This window comes from Aplidium turbinatum, chromosome 2 (assembly GCF_918807975.1).
Source record: "Aplidium turbinatum chromosome 2, kaAplTurb1.1, whole genome shotgun sequence".
In the NCBI taxonomy this organism is placed as follows: domain Eukaryota; kingdom Metazoa; phylum Chordata; class Ascidiacea; order Aplousobranchia; family Polyclinidae; genus Aplidium; species Aplidium turbinatum.
In genome coordinates, this window is record NC_137473.1 from 9,206,466 (window position 1) to 9,231,775 (window position 25,310).

The 25,310-nt window shown below is 37.8% G+C and overlaps 1 protein-coding gene across 1 annotated transcript; it reads right to left on the reverse strand.

Moving 5' to 3' along the window:
* Positions 1–1,406: 1,406 nt before the first annotated feature.
* Positions 1,407–25,075, reverse strand: LOC145764821 (sorting nexin-33-like). Its single transcript, XM_082576499.1, has 9 exons — positions 24,809–25,075; positions 13,297–13,488; positions 12,631–12,825; positions 11,744–11,843; positions 11,256–11,461; positions 10,367–10,586; positions 9,572–9,751; positions 7,255–7,376; positions 1,407–6,776 (listed from the first exon to the last, which is right to left on the reverse strand). The coding sequence occupies exons 1-9, from the start codon at positions 25,007–25,009 to the stop codon at positions 6,501–6,503; spliced, it is 1,692 nt and encodes a 563-aa protein (XP_082432625.1). The 5' UTR covers positions 25,010–25,075; the 3' UTR covers positions 1,407–6,500.
* Positions 25,076–25,310: the final 235 nt, after the last annotated feature.

Genomic DNA, 25,310 nt, shown 5'->3' on the forward strand with positions numbered 1-25,310 from the left:
TTCACTCCCCTGCATCTGTGAAATAAGTCTTGCGCCTATAGAAATCCAGCTTGAATTGAATTCACTGCAGGAGGATGACATTCTTGTACAAAATTTCAATAAGATAAACTTCATTGCTGAAAATATGCATTAGTGTTTATTTGATGTGCGGCCCTCCTGTAAGCATTGCATTTTCCTAACTGGCCCTTGTGTTAAAAAGGTTGCCCACCCCTGCTCTAAACGATTGTGGACTCAAAGTCGGATGCTTTCAATCGGAATTCACAACCCGTGAGTTAGGCCTAAGCACAATAAAGCAAAAGCACTAAAACAAAAAGTTATGGTTGGCAGACTCAAATGCAAACTAGGCTACTGCATTATCAACACATTCAGTACCGGTAGCCTCTTTTTTTCTGGAGAATACGAGAGTTTGTTTATTGCTGAAATGATGGAAGTGAATTTTTTATCTTTCCTACATTAAAAGAAGAATTTGCAGCACGAACTCAATGCTTCGTTGTACCATTGTGAACGGTCCCTTGGTTTAAGACTGTCAAAACAAATTTTTACATTGATTTAACGTCTGCAGACGTTGAGTCGGTTTTGCAGAGATTCTTATGAAAACATTAATTTTTTTGCGACAGGTATACGTGCCGTGCAAGTGTTGTGTAAAGGGGCTGTCCATAGAAGACGTCTGAAGTCAAAAAGGGGGTACAAATGTTTCTATGAGAGTGCTTAGGGTTGGTTGGTTTTGAATCTTTATCCTCGGACTGACAAAGCCTTGATTGGTTATTTCTGGTAGTTTCGCATACTTATAGAGGCTCTTGACGCAGGGCCGGTTACCGAGATTAGCAGAGTGAAGTTTTCCAATTGTTGAAGTGTTGTTGCCGGGGAATTATTCCATTCACTAGGTGCTGCTGAATGGAAAGCAGTCCTGAAATGCGTTGCTCTCGAATTCTTGAGCCGAGTGCGTAACCGCGAGATCTTGAGCCGAGTGCGTAACCACTGAGCTAACGGGGCGGACAGGGGTCATCTTTTTGAGAACTTCTTTCATGGACAGCCCCTGATGAGATAAACGGTACTTCTTGTGACTGGAACACTGCAGCGTAAATTAAACTGGCTGTTGTCCATCTTTCAGTGAAACCAGGAAACTATCACTCAGCTGGAGTGAAAGGATAGATCTTTGGCCCTAGAAGCTCCATCTAAAGGCTGCAAACTGAACGTGGTTCCTAAAAACGCTTTCTTGCCTGCGGTACCGGGTATTTCAATCTCGTACCGTGAGCAATAAAGCATTTTTGCGACCAGCAAACAACTGACACTCAACTGCGACCTAAGATGAGATTTTGAAGTTGCTAAAATTGACATCAACTGCTAGATTGATTTTTCACGTAGCCTAATCAAACCTACCACAAACACTACAGCACAAAGCCAGTTTCTCAAAGATATTATATACACTCAACAAATGGTAATTGCAACGGTAAAAAACGTCATAGGTCACAAAGAGTGTAATGGTACGTTTCGGATAAAACATCTTGCAACGCAAAGTTGCGTAAGAGGATTCTGAAGGACAACCAAGGTAGGCGGGAATATTTTACAGCAATACTTCTTTCATAAGAGTATATTTTAATAAGAGAAACTTCTGAATCTGAAAGAAAAACAGTTTTAAACAACCCGTTTTTTTTTTGTCTAATTTGAAACTTTTGAGTATGTTAAGTAATTTAAATATTTTAACGAAATGTGAATACTTTAGGGGTACCAGCCAGGGACGTGGCCAATGGCCATGCGGGGAGTACTACCCAAAATTTTATCTTGTTCCCTCTCCAAAAATCATGTTTCAACATTATTTCAACGTTTTAAAACCATTAATAATTCATGTTGGATGACGTTTGCCGCCCCAACAGTTTCTTTTCCCCAAAAAAATTTTCTTTCTAGCTTCGCTACTGGTACCAGCCACTTTGTCACAGACTAATTGCTATCCAGGGTGCATGAACAATGAACATTGTCGAAACAAACGCGTGCGTAAAAGAAATACGAAAATCTACTGAATTCAAATGTCGACTAATTGACAAAGTCGTACACGAGATAGGGTAACGCTAAGGACAGGAGAATGCCATCCCAAGGTAACGCAAATGTACTGAATACCTAACGGCTATAAGTTACTACATGTAAAGTCACCTTGGCGACACCATAAATACCGCAGTGGTAACTTCCAAGCTTCCTGGTGGCATCACAAATACCGCTGTGGTAACTTCAAAGTTGCCATTGACCAAGGATAATATAAAATGGAATAGTAGAGTACGAACATAACCAGAAAGAGGCTGCGTGGATGTATGAAGAAACTACCAGGACAGCAAAATAACGGATTTTGTTGTCTTGGTATCAACTTGTTGGTCTCACAAAAAAATAAGAATTGAGCAAAACAGTGAAAACAAATAAAAGAATGCGAGCTATTGCAGGTGAAACATCGTTGTTGTCAGCAAATAATGCACAAGGTTGATGCTTCAGCTACTTACTGCCATTGATTAACGTTTTAAAATAGAACATCACTTCTCACAAGATACAATTACACTGGTCTACACGATTTTTGCTCTATGAACTTTGAAAACTGATTTAGAGTAATTTTGGGGTGCTGAATCCGAATCTGACCTCGGATTTATGCTATCACGTCAGGTTTGTGAGATATGATAACAGCATATTGTTACTCTTGTCAAAAGTGGAAGATTTGACGTTGCGTTTATTGCACATACACATTGTGCAAGATCCAGAAATCCAGGCCATGTGGTGCATAAGTAGCTGAAATACACCTACCAATTATAATTTTGATACCAATTTGTTTTTTAAGCAACATTATTAACAAGGTAGTAATAACAAGCTAAAAGGGAGGCTATAAGTGTAACTGACCCCCTCCCCTGTCAATGTTTTGCATGAAACCACAAAGATTTAAGCAAGCCTATGACAATGCTTGTTCAGTAACCATATTTAGGCTGTTTTGGCCTGTCTAACACTAACCTTTCGTTACAGCACTGCATATGTTGGTGGTAAACGCAACGCTAAATCTTCCACTTTTGACGAAAGTAACAATTTGTTGTTATCATATTTCACAAACCTTACGTGATAGGATAAATCTGAGGTCAGATTCGGATTCAGCACCCCAAAATTACTCTAAATCAGTCTTCAAAGTTTATGGAGCAAAAAAAAATTCTTTTTTTGTAGACCAGTGTTATTTATGTGGTATCCAGGCTTACGCCGGGCGGTTGAAGATTTAAAATAAGTGAACGAGAAGACAAGGAAGCCAATCTTCGTGCCCACCTTCAGGCACTATCATCAATTCTTAACATGGAGATATAATTTTTATAAAATTGTGTGCACGAGATGGATGCAGCAACAACTGACAGCTGCCGTATTCATGAAAATATTAATGCACTTAGTGATTCTTAAACGCAGTTGCAAGAGAAGTAAAATTAGGAGAGCTGGTTTACTGTATATTGATTGATGCATTCAAACTGGTACCAGTGAAATAGAAATTCTGCTTTGAAAAAAATAAAAATCAGTTTTGTGGTTTCGTTCGGTTTGGAGCAGAAGGTGTCTTGGACGATGAGACGAAAGACTGGCTGCTCTTTCAGTGCAGTCCAGAAAAGCATTACTAAATACGGGGTGGTAATAGGACAGGCTTTCTGCATCAAAGCCTCAAGCAATAAAAACGTGCAGGCATCGGACAACATGGGATCTTTTATCATGTGGTCAAACACTGCCTCAGGTAGACGACATTGAAGACAGGTAGTTATGTTATTTTGCATCAGAAATCAATTTTTTGTGCGCATGTATGTAATGTGGCCGGCACCAATTATTCCACAAATGGTTCGCGAATCGCGACACTTGGCGACACAAGTTGGTCGACTTTTACTACCATACAAGCTGGATTGTATGGTTCCAGACAGCAAATCAGTCGTTTTTACATTGATTCTACCGTAAAAAACGACTGATTTGCTGTCTGGGGTTGCTTAACCGCGATAACGAAGGGTAAGATATCATAAGGAAAACGACTAAAAAAAACATAACCAAAATGGGAACGTAGCAAAACATAACACTGAAGTTGCATAAGTTCAAAAACAAATACGGTTTAAAATTAATGTTGTAAACTGGAAAGTTGTAAACACTTTCAAGAGTGAAGGAAAAGAAAAGACAATAAATTTTTAAAATCAAGCATTTTCTTTTCACACGTTTTTAAAAATATTGATTTTGCTTAGGCAAGGATTATGTCAGTGGGTGGAAAAGTTAGATCAAGTATCCATCTTCTGGCAAGGTAGTAAGAATCTTACCAGGTCACAGCTGCATCCCAATCGAATATCAATCACAAACCAAATAATCCCATCGAAGCGGCAACTTCCCAAAGGACGGTTGACGCTCCTGTTAGCCGACCGAGAAAGCGAAATAAACTTTAATGATTAACTCTAGATGGATGACGTCTAGAAATTCCTGGATCAATGAACTTTGACCTCAACACCAAAAATTGTTTTAAGCAAAAAACACGTTGCACCAAAGTATACAAACATTCAACCCACTTACACTTTTCATGGTCGTCGGTAAAAGCTTTGAATCTGATCAAAATTTATGTTGGAAGAATTAATCAGATTAACAAACTTAGCATGAAACATTTGGTGAATAAATGCAAATATTGACGTAATACTTGGCGTTAACCGAGTGCAGTGACTATGAACAATATAATAGTCAAGTTCACGAAGAAACCTGCCACTTTGGTTAAATTGTGACTTGAAACATTTTGTTCATATAAAATCTTATCAAATGAAAATGATAAAATGAATGCGCTGGTAAACACCTAGATTGCAAAAACTTGTCGGTAAAATTAGTTGTTTTATATTGTTGCCATGTAGTCTTGAGGAATTGTTCAATTTGCTACTTGGTCGGAATAAATACGGTAGAATTTATCAACCCAACGCACAAAACGTATGTATTTTGCATTCCTACATTTTGCAATATGGAATAACAACTAAAAAAAGGTTACAAACAATCTCTATTGCCACTCTTACAAAGCCTAAGTGTGTAGAAAAACTGGATCCTAATTCAAGAATGATATTGCTACATATATCATTTATCCTGACTGAAGGGCATCTGTGTTTGATGCGATGGCTGCTACTTGGAACAGTTTGTGCATGAAATCGTTGTTTTCAGGTTCTAACTGGTAATAACCAGTTGAAACAGAACCACTGTACGATTGATCAAGGCGAGCACAAAATTTACGATGAAACGCAATGGTATAAAAGAAACCACTTTGCAACGAGTTTATGAAAAGCAACATGCTTGCAAAACGTTTGCCACATATTCAATTGATGCTTCTTCAAAACTCCATTCGTCAGTGTATTGTATAGGTTTGTTCAAGCACACAGACAATATGGTTGCTGATGAGTTGGTAACAAAAAAGTTATACAATAAACACATCTAAACATAAAGGGTTCATCTCAAAAGTGTGAATTGCCACAATGCAGGTCCACTTTGAAAGTCAGGAAACAAAACGTGAATAAACAGATTTTTGTGTAAAATACAGCATAAGCGAACAAAGTGTTCGCTACAAGGTAAAAAGGTTTGGAAGACGACGTTGCTGTTTGATTGGCTAAGGCAGGGGTCAAAGGTAAACAAATGATATGTAACCTATAAATTCCTCGAATTACAACTTATCGAGTTGCTCAACCAGCGGACAAACTTCGTCTCTTTATATTGATTCAACGTCTGCTGAAATCAACGAAAAAGGATGTATTTTTATAAATAAGATAATATTTCGAAGGCATTCCTGAATACGAAGAAGTTCAACTTTCACAAACTCCTTTGATAGCGTCAAATAAATGGCTTGATGTAGCTTCAGCCAACGAGCTCCCTCGACGCTTGGTCATTGCGTAAGAGCAGTATCAGAGAGCAGAAATGCGTGACCATACGGAAGAACGGAAGCAATAGCTGAAATGGCTTTGAGGCATTTTTTATATTATACCGTGTTTATGGCATAAACAGAAATGTGGGTTCAGTGGGTTCTGTGGGTTCAGTGGGTTCAGTTTTAAAACTTAGCTATCCGAGGGTGTCCTTGCCAAAAAGGGAGAAAGAGTGTCAAATCTCTCACTCTCTCTCTCTCGTCAGCTACACCTTGAGTACAAGCCAGACGGAAATACATTATGTGACAAGTATTGATGTTTAATTTATGTCGAAACGTGCAAATTAAGTTGAATCAATGTGAAAGTGAATTGAAATTAAGACAAACCAAGCCAACCACACAAAATTTCCTACCCCTGCCTTAAAAATTATATTTCATCGATGAGTAAAGTGCAAAACGTTTATTAGATACGGTAGGGATATCATTCCATCGCTATATTTTATCAACAACACACTTAAATGTGTTTTCTTTGTTTCAGCCAAAACAGCGTAAGCAAACTGAAAAATAGACGAAAATGGAATAATATCGTTTCATAAAATCTGAAAAATTCAGTCTTTTTGGTCTTGAAATTTGAAAAATTGCTTTCACTTCATTGGTCAATGCAAACTTCATCGAAATAACCAAGTGCTGTTCTAAGCTCAGTAGAAATCCGGTCGAAGAAGTCGGCTTGCTTTCTTAGCATGTCTCGTTGTGCTAAAGTAAAGTTGCGAATCCGTTCGTTGTGAAAGTGAGACATCTCCGCGCTCATGCAGCACACGACGCGATCCGCTCGTTCCGCCACTTCTCCGCACTCCGCTTCCGTCATCCGCTGTTCTTCCGTCAATTTCTGGCACTCCTTAACCTTCCGCACAGCTCCGGTTTGTATCTGTAACGTCATAACACTTAAAAAATCTGAACAAATCGACATCTGCCAATGGATGAAAACAACATACTTTTCATTTTTCATACAAAAACATTAACAAGTGTTCACACCAGCTTTCGAAAAAACAAAGTTTGTAGAAAAATTTGACTTTTTTTAAGTTAGTTTTTGTTATCACTTTCATTTGAGAACGTTAAAACAATTGGCGATGGTTGTAGTAACAACATAATAGCTAAAAATAAAAGAATCAGATATTTTAAGTTAAGTATGAACAAGGCTAAGTGCTTGTATTTAATAGGAATAAAAAGACCAATACGCGAGCAAATACAAGGTCTACATCATTTCACAACTAATATTTCAAATAATTTGTGAGTTGCAAAACTGATAAAAAAACGGACTTCGAACCGATATGAAACAAATTACCTATTCAGCCTAATCGGAAAATCTATGATAAGCGGTTTTCCCAAAAAAGAAGTCAACTCACATGCCAAACGTCAGGGATGCTATCGAGTACACCTTTATAGAGCCATAAATGGTCGGTCATTTCGTTCAAGTCTTCTTTGGGCTGGCTTGCAAACATGTCGCCTATGCGGTGGTACGCTTGACCTGGAAAAGGTTAAGATTTGCTAAGTTAGATCAATCAGATGTTATGGAGTGGCAAAAAGAGTACACAGCATAGCTTTTCAGTGCTTCATACCTTAACTAGACGATAAAATATTTACTACCCTAAGTAGGTTGGTATGTTCAACAACCACCGGAGCTTTACCACGCTGGAACACATAATCACATCAAAAGGTAAAAACTGTGATTAAAAAAGGCCCATCATCATCCGCTCTCTCGGCTTGGATCTTCTGGATGCACATCCATATTGGTAACATGCTTCCAGAAGTTTCCATGACGTTGTGACGACGACTATAGTGACGTCTGTCCTCAAAAGTAGTTTTCTTCTAAGGTACTGTTCAGTGTGCAACTGTGCATGTATGATTTGTTTTGTGGTGTTTTTATTTTTTACAGCTTCGGTAGAGAGTTTGTCTTGTTGAACCATAGGCATACGAAGCCGAGCAACGTTATCAAGTTTAACATATTAAAGATTATTATATTTACAAAAAACACAAAACTACGCAACAATTAAATATCGAACGTTTTCGACATCACAAGATGTCCTCTTCAGGAATAATATACATACAACTTAACTACATCTGAATAAAATACAATGGTTAACTAAATCTATAAACAGGAAAATACAAAAACTGCACAGTACTTCTGACTAGCTCAAACTCAACGATAGGCTTCACGAGAATCAAAGGTAACTGCATCAAAGGGTGTTAAACAGATCACATGATATGGTAGAAAGGCAAGGTGCGAAAAAAGAAATTGTATTTTTATTTTTTATGGCACAAAAATCCCATTACCTTTTAATTCACCCTTGTGTGCATGTACGCTTCAGCCATAGAAACGATTGATAGAAGAAAAAACGTAAATCTTGTCAAGTATTTACTTCCTAGCAGCATCAAAACTGACAGCGTTCATGCCAACGCATTCAATGAATCACTAAAATTAGACTTCATCGAAACGTTTCACAATGTTTTAAAGTGCAACAGTGACACAATGAAAATGATTTAATTTGAGTGACAATCTATCAAAGCTGCCATTCCAATACTGCATGTACATTTGTACAACCAAAATTTGGCTAGGACTGTTGAATTTTAAGTTAGTATCACAAGACTTGTCTAATGTTCTAGAAATCGGATCAAACAGAAAAACTAAGAAGTCTCTGTGTACACCTTCAAGCATGTCAAAAACCCAGTCAAAAATTCGAGGTTTTTACATTGATTTAACGTTTGCAAACGTTGTCCTCACAAACGTCATTCACACCAATCGGCCATGCAGCCAACAAAAGCAGCATACAAACATAAAACAAATTGATTATTGAGACGGTATGTTGTGATAAGCATTGTCATTGTTGAACAATAGGACGCCCACTCTAGAAACTACGTTAGGTAATCTTTGCTAATTACAAATCGACACATAAACGCAAAGTCATACTAAGCACGCTCACTGCTCAGGTAGTCACACAAAGCAAGCACTTTACAAATCAAATCCATTTTGATAAAACCCAGTAAAAAGAGCTGTGGTCTATAACGCGGTGCCATTGATCACAAAAAAAAACGCAACGCAAGCTATATCATGCAGACAGTATAAAATGTTCTGGCAAGACGCCCGACATGCGTCGGGTACTATTGGCATTTGGGAACCGATCACGCCAGTTTGAGCATGACTGTATTATACGTCACGGCCTTTTTGGTACCAGTGCAGTAGTTTTATCACTGTCCAAGGTAGCAAAAGGCAGTTTACGGGTTGCTTGTACAATCAAAAGAGCCATGATTGAACAAGAAACCTATAAACTGCCTTTTGTAATAGAGCCTCTTCCTATAGATCAACCTCTTCAGATGTTAAACCGATGTACAAAAGGGCTGATTTTTTGAATGGGTGAAAAATTTCTCAATCTCTTACAAATATATTTCCATTCTGTCACAAAAGACGTAACGGCTGAACTAATATTTCTAACTGTCACACTTTCTATTTGACAAGAAATAAAGACTGCACAAAAAATTAATTAAAGAAAGAAGACCACAACACACGTCACACAACAACCAAGGCGTCTGACAGGATTTGGGTGACGTTTGCCCAGAAAACTTCCCTCACAATAAGATTACGCATTCCTACAAATTGTACGGTAACTTTACAATCTCAACGACTTGATTCAAAGCAAGCTACACTGATCAAGTTTGTTTTCCCACCTGTTTGCTTTATGGCGGTTGTCAAGGCTTTGCTTTCTTCCGTTTGGTGCAAGTTGAAGGAAGTTGCCAAATTGGTTATGGATTTAGCGAACGATTGGTACTCCCGTTTAAACAGGCCGACGTGTCTGTGGGCCAAATTTTGCGTGCTTGATGAATATTGTGATATCGAGTCTTCCATAGCTGAGACAAAGCTTTCTGATTAGTTTGGTAATATTTTGGCTATCAAACTCGCCATTTTAGTTAATATATATCACCAATGTTGAACGTGGATTTTAAACCAAAAAAGAAAGATAATTAGCACAATAAATCCAGTCTAGAGAATCACACTAAAAGTCTAGAGAACTAGGCCGTATCTCTGTGAGGCCATAGTTTATGCCGTTGAGATGAAAACATATGGCCAAGTAGTGCATCATCAAAAAGTCCAAAAGTGTGGCTTTATCCCAAGCAGCATATGTGCTTTTTACATTGATTTGACATACACAGACGTTGAATCAATGTAAAAAAAAACGATTTCTTGGCAGGCAAGAGCACAGCTCATGATAGGGGGTGAGTTTGAATTAAACAATCACACAGTGTCACTTTGAATTAACATTTGCTGTCTGAGGTGACGTTGCACTGAAGGAACAAAACTGCAAGATGAAAAACCTGGATATTTAGCAGCAAAAAACTTTAGTAGCAATTTGGTAGAACTAATTTTGCTATAGCAAACAGATAATAAACAACATATAAGTTGAGTTGATCAACATCATTCAAAGCGTGTGACAATACGGTCGAAATTTATGATCAAAATGTTACCTCGCGTTGTTTTTTTAAAATGGTCTAGTGAAGCCTCGGCATCGGTAATGGTGGGAACGGTCGGTGGGACGGCAACAGTTAGAAAAAAGTTTCCGGAAGAGAGCTGATCTTTCTCAGCCTGACGTTTGCTCATCTTCCAGGCTTTTTGTTCGGTTAAAGTTAAGAAGTTGCGGAATAATTGCGATTTAGATAAGACCGGATGCCGGCAAATGTACAAAACCTGAAAAGATTGCATGAATGAAAATCATGTTTTCTTGGTGCACAGCAGATGTTAGAAAACTTAATTTTACGCCTGTGTTTTTGTTTCTGACATAATAATTAGGTTTCTTTGCTGACGGTCAATAACTAGCAACTCTTGGTGATTTTTTTAATCATTTTTTCTACCCGTTTGTTTCTTTTTTAGTGCGTAGAGAAGAGAGGGAAAAGAGAAAGAATACCTTTCACTCATTTTATATTGGGCTCTTCCCTTTTCTCTGCTTTTATTTTTTTAGCAATATGCAGATTCTTAGATAAGGGCACTATGTACATATATATTCTTCGATCTAACGTTGTTCATCACTGAAGAATTATATATTTGTTGCTGAAATATGTGTAATAATGATATAAACATAGATAATAACATTGCAGAGGAATCCTTCACAGGAACACTTAAACCCTACTTTCTCATCAATCAATCCTGTCAATATATCAATCAATCAAAGTCAAAAGGTGGCTTTTGAGATACTGAAAAAAGTGACGTCAAGAAAAGTTATTTATAGACAACACAAGACGCACATGCAGTAAGGACAGTATATAACGATTATGACATCACTAAACTTTGTTTTGTAGTTTTTCATGTAAGCTAACACTGTCAGTTAGTAGTATAATCATATATTGCCAACAAACGCACCCAAAGCTTTAACCGAGCCATGCGCGCTTCAATAAAATCTTCTTCAAATCTTCCAGAAGCTTGTTTATCAGGTAGTCGGGGTATAGCCACCATCGGGTACCTTTCTACCAGACGCGTGTACAACCAATCGAAATGCTTGTATCTCCTCTGCACTGTCACTGCTGTGTCGCTGGGTGTCAGGTTGTAGCAGACAAACTTTTTTAAACCTGCGCATTAAGTTTTGCTGCAATATGAAACCGAAAGGAACTTTTGATCGAAAGTAAGAAGTGTATTAAAAAATGAAATCCGAAAGGCCAGTAGCTGTGCAGTTATAAGGTTGTTAAGTTTTTGTTTATTTTATTTTATACAATGGTCGTTTTGGCTTGGTAGTAGAGTAGCGGTAGCTTCTAGCAGCACAACTAAAAATGATCAAACTAAGGGAAGCGAGTAGCGCGGTTTTTTTAATACTATGTATATACTACAGTAGTACACACAGAACACAAGCGTACCTTTCATTTTGCTCTGCTGCTTCGGATTTTCTATTGTGCAAGTGAACTGATGATCACTTGGTTTCCAACAGGTACCTTCTGGACCATTTTGCATTTGTATCTAAAATTGGAACACAATAGTCTCAGAATAGCAGCACGAAAGGTTGTCAATTGTAAAGATAATTCCTCGAATAGAAGCTGAGGAAATTGCTGAAGTTTGAAGTTAACTGGTAGGTGGCATTCAGGTTTGCGGCATATCTATAACTTTTCTGCTTTACATAATTTGTTTTTAACATGCTGTAGTGTGTAGTTTGTAGATTGATGGCTTGCTGTAAGTCAATGGCTTCAACCCTTTCACAACCCATTTCAGAGCAATTTATTTCTCTTCTTTTTTCCCACACAAAATAATAGAATGCATAACTTCAAATACCAATTACCTTTCAAAACAATATGAAGTACAATATGAAGTAACAATATTAAGTATGAAGTAACAGTAGAAAGTAAGAAGTAACAGTATGAAGTAACAATATGAACAATATGATTACCTTTCAAAACAATATGAAACCAGTAGCTGTTTGCTTATCAAAATTTTGTTGCACAAGATAAGCATTAACCTATAATATTTACGAGAGCAGCGATGTTTAACAAAAAAGGCAAAACATATGCATGCCAGTCAATCACTGAACAATGCAAAAGAACAAGTTTGATCTCTACTACTAACACAAATGCCTTACTAGGAAGACATTCCTGACAGGCTGGAGAACACGCTTTAATGAGTATTTTTATACCGTAGATAAATAAAAACACTGCTACCTCTATTAATACCATGTACCGGTAAAATCGTGATAAAAATCCCTTGTAGCAAAGCGGAACCAAACAAAAAGGAAAAAATTAAAATGTTACCGAACCTGATCAATTTGTCTGACTCGTGCATCGGCCTTCCCAAGCATGTAGTTTTCGCCTCCATGCTTGACAAAAGACGAGAATCTATTGAAGTTTTTGCTAACGCTTCCAGGTGCACGTGACGATCGGCTTTCAACAGAATTGATTGAATGCACGTCTCGGGCCAGGCTACCATATTGGGTAGAGGCCCCGGGCATTTTCTGAACAAGCAAATGGTTTATAATAGTTTTTTTTTTTTTCTGTAAACCTCGTATGTTTGGTAGCTAGCTACGCACAGATCTCCTCCCGAAAGATATTGATGTTGTAGCTAACCAGTCTGAAAATCAGTCATTTTTTCAACCTCTGTTGACGTTAAATCAATGAAAAAATAGTTGATTTTCTGGCTAAATATTAATCTTTATGTATTATACTGTACTTATTAGCTAAGCTATTCAAAGCCAAGTATGATGAATATTAAATTTGAGGTGCAAAGTTACCTAGTGCAAAATCAAGATGTAAGCGTACAAATATTACACCTTAAAAAGATTTTTGACAGTTATATATTTCATTAAATAATATCGACAACGCGGACCTGAATCTGTAGACGTTGAATCAATGTAAAAATGACCGATTTTTCTGTCGGGGTAAGCACTTGTGTTATCAAACTCGACTATTCACGAAACAAAACTTACTTGCACTGTTGTGGTAGATGAAGAGTCGTCCCAGTCTTCTGACCAAGTGTCTTCATCACGTTTCGCTTCGTCATTACCGTCAATTGCCGGGCTAACGGGGAGATAATTGTTGGTATACGCTTGAACCGGTGGTGGACTTGTTTCCTGGACATCCGGGTCACCAGGAACGTCACTGTATCTTGGAGTCGCATTCTTTGAAAAGAAAATATAAAAAATATATCATATAACTACAAACAGCTAAAGCAGAAAGTAAAAAAAGCAGCAATTCACAATCTTCATAGTGTAAAAAAAACTTAAGATTGCATTGCAAATGCGTTAAATCTTAAATAAAAAAATGGGTGACAACCATGAACATATTTGAACCACTGTTCATTGAACTGTATTGAGAGGAATGTAAATCGCTACACGTTACAGAGGTCACAATTTAAATGATATTTCACTTCGCCAAATACAAAACTCTGTGCATTTCCCCTTACAGCATTTCCGAAAATAGCAATAACAGCTTTTATAATTTGCTTAAAGAGTCATGCTCGCACTGCCTTCCAAGCAGGAAATAATTGGGAGAAAACTTTTAAGTCAATTGACAAGATTAGTACAAGGAGGTGGGCAGGTTGGTTTCCACGATCGATATGAACATCTGAGACATGACATAAACTTTATATTTCTTTGGTGTTGTGCAATACCAGTTACAGGTTGTTTCAGTTTCAATTACCACGCGTACACTGTGTAATGTATCACAATAAGTTCATTTCTGTTGGTGAAAAGTACTATACAAGCATCCAGATTCAGAAAAATGAACAAAAACCATTCCAAAATTCTGACGCAGCCTAAAATTGATGCTACAGATTTTTTCCAATCTGTTTGTAACCTATGAGACATTTACCCTACACTGAAACATGCTTGCATAATGTTTGTTCCTTAAATGTTACTTTTCCTGTTTCACTGTGTCATATGTGATTTGATGTTGTTTCAGGTAATTAATGGACTATCTTGACAGCTATCACATTCTTCGTAGTCGGTTCATAATGACCGGCATGCAATACATGTCTCTTGTCTTAATGACGACATTAATTTTAAAATTCTGTTTAAACAGCATCTTAACAAAGAAAATGGAAAAGCACAGATAACTTTCAAATAATGTCATGATGATGACAATGCGACCAATAGCTTTTTTATACAACCAACTGAGATTTAATGTAATACCGGTATTGTGAAGGTTAACCTGCAACAAAATTGTAGGCCTATAGTTTTCAGCATAGGTTAACATACTTTTAATTATTAATTTTGTAAAAGATTGGTACGGGTTACTAAATACAGGTGATCAGTGTTTTTTTTAAGGTGTTTTGGGGGACCGAAACGGTTCCCCAAATTTCTCCAGCGGTTTCCCAAAATTTGGACTTGCAACTACAGTAGAAAAGTAATGGTTGTTTCTCGCGATGTCTTAAGCAAATATGGCTATTTTTGGTATTTAAATAAAACACTTGCGGTCTCTTAAAACTACTTAGCGGTCACCCAAACCAAACCTTAAAAAAAAACTGCAGGTGATAGCTTGGAAACACAACCAAAACAATTAGCATTAAAAAACATAACATTCATTCAGTTGCAAAACCACTACACTTTCTAAAAATCAACACATCGAATACTAAAATTAACCAACACACCGTAGTATTTTATATACTTTAACAATTCTTTCACTTGAAATGCTTTTGAATCTACATGAAAAAAATGTCACAATTTGTCATATCAAACAATGTATATATTGTTTCATAATAGTTTAAAAAGCACACTTTTGACCTGAATGTAAAACCCTATGGCCCAAATACCCACATACGCAGCACTGTAATAGATAACAGAACAAATGGAAGGGTATAAAATTCCACATTCAAAAGTCAAAACGTTAAAAAACATTAACAGTAAAAAAAGGAACTAATTTGCATATACTGTATACACGGAAGTATCTCACGTTTGCATGCTACGATAAACAAAACTTTTTTTTACAACATTACAAACATAAACAACAGACATCCTCAGGCCTCTAAACTCCTTTGTTTTTCCGGCGACCAAGCACAGCCTACCAGAGTTTCTTCCCGGCAGCCAAATTCTCACTCATGGCAACCAAACTAATAAATTTGTCATATACAGCAAAAAGTGCTTTTCCACATCTAACAGACTGGATTTCTCGGCAGTCATGTGTAGCAAGAAGTGACAGCGATAGACACGTGTTTTGCCCTTGAGGCTGGGCTCATCAGTATCACACCACCAATTCATGCCACATAGTTCTCAACTGCTACTTTTGTCGGTAAATTGAATCCTTACCTTTGTGGAAAGAAAACAACTACACTAACTATCACCAAGGATATGCACTGTCGAGTGTCGACTGCCAACAAACACATGTTTTTGGAAAAGTATTGATGGCAAGTGTGGATGCTGCATCGACCTATGGTCATTGGTCAGCGAATCACAATGTTAACTGTTCTATAGTGAGTAGTCAGATAGTGCTGACGCCAGGAAGATCCTTCTCAACAGACTGGATTTCGTTATTTTTGCACCAAACAGACCAATGCATTAAGATTAACACTGCTAAATATTTTTGCTTTCACTCAGGTAAGAATAATGCAAATAAGTCCACAAAAAATATTTTCTTTTGTCAGAGATTTTTGTCAAAACATTAAAGAGGTGGAAAAACTGCATTCGTTTTCAAATTGTCCTGCATTGCAAGGCTATCTAGTAGGCCACCTTCATATATCACTGTTTTCATGTTCATTGTGTGATTAAAAGGCAACTGTGATTATGAGGTGTTTATGAAACAAAACAAACTTCAGACATTGCAAGGAGTTTGGAATAAATTGAAATCTAATGTACTGTACCAAAGTATGATGGCCTACCAACAGCCTACTATGCTAATGACTGTATCATACATTACTATTGAACATATTATCTTGGATTGTAGACTACATGTGCATAATGCTTAACAGTTCTTAATCACTTGTGGTTTACAAAAGGAAGTGGTTTGCAATGAAATAAATAAGGTATATACAAAACTTTTGACAGTGCAATATGAAAGGCAATGGCAATGCCTAAAAATCTCAAAGAAGTTGTCTCGCAACATTACCAGCTAATGTCTTGTGAAAGGTTTCACATTTAACACATAGCAACTTTAATCACGCAAAAAATTAGAAAAAGACGTTGTTATAAACTGATGTTATATTCTGTCAGGGCATGAATAAACCTAGTATTATACTTCTTTTAGTTTGTTGGTAGCCTATATTTTTTTTTAAATGGATAGAAGGCAAGAACATTCAGTTTGGAACATCATTGTAGCGATCCAGAAGTTACTGCAGTTCAAGTGTTACAAGGGTTGCCAATTTTTTTTCTCAAAAAATTAATTTTTTAACCTTTAAAAAAGTCACAGTGACAATTTTAATCATTGTTAAATCTTGACTAAATAGAATGCATCAGCATGAGACCAATAAGTGAATCAAATTTAGTTTCAAAATTTCCACTTTTGTTTCATCTGTAGACACTAGACATGTCTGGCAGCCCTTGTTACTTCTGGTCTGGCAGTAACTTCTAGACTGCAACTCTGTAGTAGCAGTTCAAAAGTTACTGCTAAATTGTAGGAGGGCATGCTGATTCAAAAATGGTTTGAGAAAACTTGCAAATAGGTAGAAAATTATGCAGTTAAAACTTATTTTCGTATTTTACAACTAGACTACAAAGTAAACTGTAAAACCATCTCTGGTAAAACTATGGCTGAAAGGCATTGGAAAAACAGAAAAGTTAAAGATTTATAGACATATTTTTTTCAAAGGACTTCTAAAAAATTCAATGAGTTATGTTCTCATACCAATCCCTGTCTCATACTTTGTCGACAAGTACCTGGTCTTTAGTACTTTTGATGCGGTCTCATGTAGATCTACCTTATTGAGTATTACGCACAGGGCGCGAAGTCATGTTAATCTACGTTTTTAAGAAAATGGTCTATGTTGGATGAGCCTGTGAGAACGTAAATTTATGCTGTAACTTGCTATTGATCAGCAGAGCATATCAACGCAACTTTTGCACATGACACTCCATCATTTGCTATTACCTGTCAGAAATGAAGATTTGTTTATCTTGCAGGGAAAGGTCTTCGGAAATTTATTGCTAGTACCAATGCCCATATTTTGCACAAGGCTAAATGCTTAAAGGTTGTTGTTTAACATTACAAGAGTTTGATGTAGGCCTACAACTAATTTGAACGATGAGTGGGAAAAGCTTTCAACATGACAACCAATACAGTGACAAAAAATGTGATATATACAGTAGTTCATTATCATTCCTTCCTATCATTCCATATCATTCCTATCATTATCATAGTTCATTCCTTCACACCAACTTTAGGGTGGTTTTAAATTTCACTACATAACCTTCAACATACAAAAGTAAGTGTGTGTGTGTCCCCAGTGTGTGTGTGCAGACTATCTAAACAAGGTATTCGACAAAACACAAAGTTCTACTGCAAAGACTTAAAGTTGCGGTTTGCAAGATTCGTCCTTGCCTTGGTGGCTACCATTCAAAGAAACACTTTTGATTGATTGAGTTGGTCTATATTTTTATTTTGTTGAGGTTCCAACCTTATGATGTATATATCATTACAATTGAAAGATGTTCAAATGCGAAACAAATTAATTTCTTGGATTACTTTATAAATATTCAGCAGTAGGCCTAATATATTTACATGCAAGTTATTTGACAAATCTGGAATGAAGTGGATGACACATTAATTTTTAAGCTCTCTTAGTACGGTACTTTTTTTGTTACATGGCCATGTCGTAAGTTTTATTTAAAAAAATAATTGAACTGTATTAGTTTTAACATTTTTGTGTCATAATCTGGAAAAAATGGAAACAAACATTTTAAAAACAATTAAACCATTATGAGACAAAAAAAATGTTTCTTGAGACGGTAGCCTTCTCAGACAAACAAATAATCAGACAGCGAAAACACCACCGCGCTGCTGCATAACCCGCAACACTGCCATAGCAAAGATGTTAAGTATGGTACCGGTTATACACAGTCCTCGAAATTAGCGGCGGCACACGGCAATTGCCGTGGTAAATGCCGCCGCAAACGTCATAATGGCCATTCTGCTACGGCAATAAAAATGCCGTCGCAAAATAAGCATTTAATTCGGACAAAAATTGTTCAAAATTTCTTCCTGTTTGATTTACTCGCAGCGTGAGTTTAATCAGCAGAAACATCGCACCAAGACCTCACCTCGGACTATTTTACTTGCTGTGAACACTCAGTCTTCGAAATTAGGATATTTTTACTTTGCAAAAACGTTGACGAGGCCAAACGGCAAAAGTTGAAATTGCCTCGGCAATTGCTGTGAACGTTTATTTGTACCAAAACAATTTATTTGTACCGAAAAAATTGTACCAAAACATGTAAAACGAGAAGAGAAAAAAATATTCGAATAGTCTATCACGACCGCACTGTTTGATTTGTTGTGATGTAATAATACCAAAAGTAGCGATAAAGCAAACAACGCGATACGCACGCTGTTACGGTGATTCACGTTAAATAAGTCACGGGGGGGAGGAAGTAAGTTAATTTTGGGTTGATTCAACGTTCGAGTCAGCACAAATCGATTTAATTTTGCCGGTGGGTTATAATGCGTAACAACAATGCCCAATAAGAAATTACGTTTGTTTTACATTAATTCGACATCTAGCGACGTTGAATTATCATGAAATAACGTTAATTGCTCAATCAGGTACTGGTAACAAATCAATAGCTCCCTGCGAGAAGATTGCCTCCATTTACGTATACACTCACATATTTTCGGCACAATTAGGATACTGCGAGCAACACAAAGTCTGTTGGATAAAGAACTAGTCAGAGTCGGAATCATCGGAGGATGAGGTTGTCGCGTCGTCACTGAAATACTTGAAGACGCAAAACTGCCCTTTCATGAACTCGATGCCATGTCATCGGAAGCATTACTTTTCTTTACTGCCAAAGAACCATTTATTCGATGAAAGAGTAACTTTTGCGTAACAATTAAGCCAGTATTTGTAAGGTTGCAAACTTTTTACAGTTCACAAGAGCATTGTCATCGCATAAAATACAGTAGCTTGCGTAATACTCTGGGCTACCGCCGTGTGACACGATGAAGTGCATGAAATTTCGTTTGATTAAAGCATACGGCAATTGCCGCCGCAATTCAAGGTTTGTTGATTTGGCGACGGCAATGTTTTTGCCGTCGTAGATAGAAGCTAATTTCGAGGGCTGTATACATATACAATGATACGCAAAATTAATTGGATATAGCCTGCCCTACCCTATAACGTTTGTTTTACTTTTATGAAAATAATAACAATTTCATTTGCAACAGTGTCGCCGATTTGTCTCGTGAGTTTAAATTTTAGCATGATTACCAAAATCCAGTTAATATTTGGCATGTCAATGACGTTTCCAGTGGCAAAATGGTAGCGAAAAATTGCGCAAAGTCATCATCATCATGATCATCATATCATAATCCATCGTCGGTTTGTTCTCCACTAGTGGGGGTGGCCGATGTTATATAGTCAAAGACTATGCTTCTCAACCATAGTCACCTAAGCCGTGGGGGCCTGGCCCCCACGCATGTTTCTGAGTGGAAGCAACTTTTTATGCCGTATTGAACTATTGATACATAAAACAATAGATGAACTACCGTAGCGATTGGCAGCGGGAAAACATTTTTTAAATGCAAACCGCAACAGCTTCACGATATATAATCACTACAACCAGGGGTCAATCTTAACTTTTTTTTTCACTAGCCCACAGGACTAGTTGCTCCCCGTTTTCACTAGCCTGCACGATTTTTCACTAGTCCGACCAGTTTACTGACTTTTCACTTGTCTGATGACGTATTAAGATAAGTGTTTTGGCTTAGACTGAAACTAACTAAAGTAAAGGCTTTCAGATTTCAATACGCACAAGAGAGCAACAATACGCACAAAAACACCTTCTCGTACTACAGACGCAAATGATGCAATTTTAAAACATAAAAAGTAAATGCGGCATGCGGTGTGTGCTAAAACTTTTCATCGAATATTTTCACTAGCCAATCGGACTAGTACTGCAACATTTCTACTAGCCCGTGCAAATTTTCACTAGCCATTGGCTAGCGGACTAGCGTTAAGATCGAACCCTGACAACGAGTACCGATGCTACAATCCCAGATAGGAAAAATGTATCATTTTGCGTCGATTCAATGTCATCAGATGTTGAATGCACCCAAAAACAAAATAATTTGCTACGTTGACGCAGCGTGCGTTTAGCTTTATGCGCTTGCAAACAGACTCTATCTCAATGTTTAGCGCTTTTGAAAACGCAGCAATGAATTGTCGCGGCAGTGAAAACTCCCGGCAGTAAATCACTCACTGTGAAAATAAATCTCGGCCCGATAACCAACGCAACAAAGGCTGGTACAGACCGCATTGCGCACACGCGGCATAATCAACGCAACAACGGACTCACGCAAACTGCATACGACCATTGCCATAGAAACCCCATCAACGGCAGAAATATACACAAACGCTTTTGTTTCATCTGCATTCTGCATCACGAAAACTGGCGTTTTACAGCAAATTGAAACCAGGTCAGTAATAAGTTGCGATATTGTAGTGAAAAGGGAGCAATGTCAAGTGGAAAACTTAATCAAACGTCTCTTCGTAACTAATTTTCAAGAGCTGTTGACCCAGAAAACCAGGCAGCAGTACCAAATGGCGCTTCAGATGATAGTCCCAATGATGTGCAGGTGATAACAGCTGCACAGGTAGAAGCATTAGTGGTTGACAGCCCATGGGATGTTGTTGTGGAAGAAGAATTAGACATTCCCAGTCCTTCCAGTGGTGCTGAACTGCGTTTTGGTGTTCGTTATGGAAGAAGATATCAACGTGATTGGGAAAAATGTCATTATTGGTTGAAGTATACCCCGTTGATGTGGTTTGGTGTTTGCTTATGGGCCGTCGAGCATAAATCGATTGTGCTCTTCTTCCAAACAGCTGCTCAAGAAAGCATTTTTGATGCGCTTATATTTTTAAGTAGATAGGGGTTGGCTAAACGAGGTCATGTGGAAAACAATTCAAACATCGTTCAAGCCATGGGCACTCTTGGGCGTTATAATTCCGATGTAAATGCGTGGATAACAGAGAGAAGAGGCAAGTGGCTTGGGCATGATATTCAGAATGAAATACTCGAGATGCTAGCGCATGACATTGTTCATAAATTGTGGATAAGGCAGTGGCGTAGCTAGGGGGGGCGGACCGCCCCGGCCGGCACGTCTGGGGTCGGCACTTTCAAACAAAACGTTTTGTTTTTTGTTGTTGATAATGCAAAATTACACGGAAAATAAAAGCAAACAGAATGGCAACGTTCGAAACAGTAGCGTAGCCAAGGGGAAGAGGGGTTTGGGGGTTACAACCCCTCTTTTGGCACGCATGTGACGTCACGATATTGAGAATGATGCTTTCAGTCTCTATGTCTCTAAAACAAAGTTTGGCTAATTTTAAATGAAACTCCATTATAAGAGCGAGTTTTGCCAATACCAAACATTCAAATATCTCAGCCAGGTATTAGCAACAAGAAAACATAGAGACTTACAGTAGCTTTATTAAGTTACCGAAAAATTCCCAAGAAAACATGATCTTATCCTTTTGCCATGCCACCGGACAGCACCATTTTACAGGAATATTTATACTAGGGGATTTACACCCACATTTTTGTTGAAAATGCTCTCAGAATGCACCAACTCCAAAGTAATTTTTCAAAATTTTCTATTTTCTGGGGGAGGCCCCCCAGATTCCCCGCCGCTGGGTGTCGTCTTTGGCGAGGTCGCGGCCCTTGAAGCCCCCCCTTTCTAAATTACTGGCTACGCTACTGGTTCAAAACATACAATAATTAAACTTTAAGTCTATTTAAAAAATTTCATTTCCACATGCCTTTTCTTGAAGGGGCGGCAAAATCTTAATCTGCCCCCGGGCGGCACATTCCCTAGCTATGCAGGGTTCGATCTTAGCACTGGTCCTCTGGCCAATGTCTAGTGCGACTTCCCCACGGACCAGTACGAATCGTTTCGCACTGGTCCGACTGTCCAGTGCGAAAATATCATCGTATTATGTTGTTTGATTGTTTAGAGTGCGTGGTTCTCGTTTGCGTTTCTCTTCAAACAACAAAACACGTGATCCGTGAGTGTTACATCGTAAGAAAAAAGCAATCGCAACATCACGTGACGTTGTTAAATCGTAAGAAAAAGGGTAATCACAACAACACGTGAGCTCGTGAGCTCTGGTAATCACAACAACCACATAACAGATCTTCTGACCATCTGGCTACAGTCAGTAGAAATAAAAGATTTCGACCCCAAATCTGCCATACATCTATGGCTGGCAAACGATTCATCTGTGAGGTCAAGAAGGTCCAACACTGGCTATGTGTTTACAAGGCCAGACAAACACACATCGGATTCCGAGTATGATCGTCCCATCATCGGATTCAGAAATTGAAGAAGAGCCCCAAATAGATTGATTGACGATTGTCTTGCCTAGATAAATTGTTGTTACTGTAATTTCCATTGTATATTTCCATGTTATTGCCACCATTCATTATTGTCGTTTTAAGGTGGTTTTTCCTGGGTTGGCCTCGTGCTTCCCACGACAATCTTGTTTTATCAGTAAACAGGACGGACCAGTGCGATCTCGTGCGGACCAGTGCAAATGGTGAGCCGCTGGTCCGGTTGGCCAGTGCGAAAAAAAGTTAAGGTTGAACCCTGCTACGCCACTGGGATAAGGTAAATGATTCTGCATGTTTCAATATTATGGCTGACAAAACTACAGATATTTCCAGGGAAGAACAAGTAGGCTATCGTTGTGCACGCGTTATGTAGATTTGCTATTCATGAATGCTCAATAGGTCTGATTGAAACTGATAAAACAGACGCAAAAGCTCTCTTCAACGTATTGAATTCTAGCGCCATTGCCGCTAGATTAAATATGTCCTTTTGTAGGGGGTAAGGCTATGATGGTGCTGCCAATATGAGCGGCGTATCAGTGGAGTGCAGCGTTTATAATAATCAACGGTAGGTCAAACGTAGCGATAACTCTGAGCGTGGCAATAAAAACAACCCTGGTGTGACGACATAATTACGTCATCCATCTACGTGACATTTTGTTGAATTTATGTTGCTGCTAATGAAACACACTTTTGCCCCGACGGCCAAAAAAATAGTTAGGCGCTATGCTTTCAACTACAACTCAGACAAGCAGATTACTTTTAAAACTTAGCCTGCCATTAAGCATAAACAAGTTTGCCTTGAATCAAGTTGAAAGCTTGCACAATATATTATAAAAGCCTGTATTGAAGATACTGATAGCCATGATTTAAATAATATTCTAATATATGCCAACCAGGGATATCTATAACTACGGGATTGGAAACTCTGTGGAACTGAAAACCATTTTATACACCAGTAGGGTCATTTTTCTTTGTGCGCTGCTGTGATAAATAATCACATAAATTGACCTCAAAGGGTAGCAAGTAGTAGGCTAAACGAACAACCAAAAGTGTAATCATTAATTCACCTGTAAATTGTAAGGTCTATGCTTGCCTGGTTTGTTTATTTGTTTGTATTCCATTAGTGCAGTTATGTTGTATTTTGTTTGCTGCTTAAAAAATTTCCAGAATGACTATTGGTTTTAGTTCTGATGATGTAAACGGATTGGTTTCGCACTGGATCGATCAGTGAACAAGTTGATGATACAACAGCATATTTCACTGATTGCTGAACACTCCTCATTTACTTCTGATCCGATTTGCAGTACGCACAATGCTAAAGAACAACAGTAGGCTGTTTCTGGACTCGTTGCATTCATTCATTTTTTGGATTCATTGTTTTTTTTTTCTAGCAGCGTAAATGTACAATTAAGTTTATGTGAGTGTACATTTTGTATTACTATTGCAAAATCTAACTTTGTATATCTTTTAGTCGGTATTTTATTTTGTTAATCTTTCTGTAGTCCTAGTAATGTGATGACCCTACTGATGTATAGCACTGGATAGAGTTTCCAATCCCGTAGTTATAGATATCCCTGATGCCAACCCAAGGATAGACGTACGTCGTACACCTAACAACGCTAGATAAACACACAATCTATTGGCAAAGACAATCATCCTCAAAAACACAAGAAAAACCAGACACAGCAATAAAGTCATTCGATTCGGAGCACAATCATAACAATTTTACATTCTGATTTGTTCAAATAATGAGCAGTCAAATCCATTTAAATAATTGGCAAGTTCAAACAACAACTATGGTAACACAGATAGAAGCTGAATTTAATACCGGTAGCACATCAAGTTATTACAAGTTACCCAAGTTACTATTACACCAATACACCATGCCAAAGTTGGCTTGGTCAAACTAAAATTGTAATCCAGCTTGTACATAAAATCATAAACACAAAAAGTTCTGAAAAAATACCGTTATGTGATTCCCATTCATTAAAAGTTGCACATAAGCTTCAGGGAAAAGACCTGATCGACCATCTTCAGCATATCCATCCCACCACCCATCACCAATATTCTTGTTAGTGACAGTTATAGTTTCACCTTCATATATTGTTATCTCTCCATTATTTTCCACACCATCAAAATTATATAAAACAGTTGCCTGTTCAGTCATGGCCAATGCCTAGCAATCACGCCTTGCAAAATAAAGGCAGTGGCTATTTGACCGGCTCCGGTCTTTGAATCTGAAACACTATTTGACCGGTCATGACGTCACTGCATAAGCACTTTTTTCTTTTTCTCTTTCAAAGCAAAAGACGTGAAGCGCCGAAATAAGTTCTAAATTCAACACGTTTTTATCAACTCAGTCTGTGGCGCGTAGGTTACGTCTCCGACTGCCATTCTAGAGGGGATGAGTTCGATACTATCCGGAAGCATTCTTTTTTTTCATTTTTTTTTATCTAAATTTTGACCCG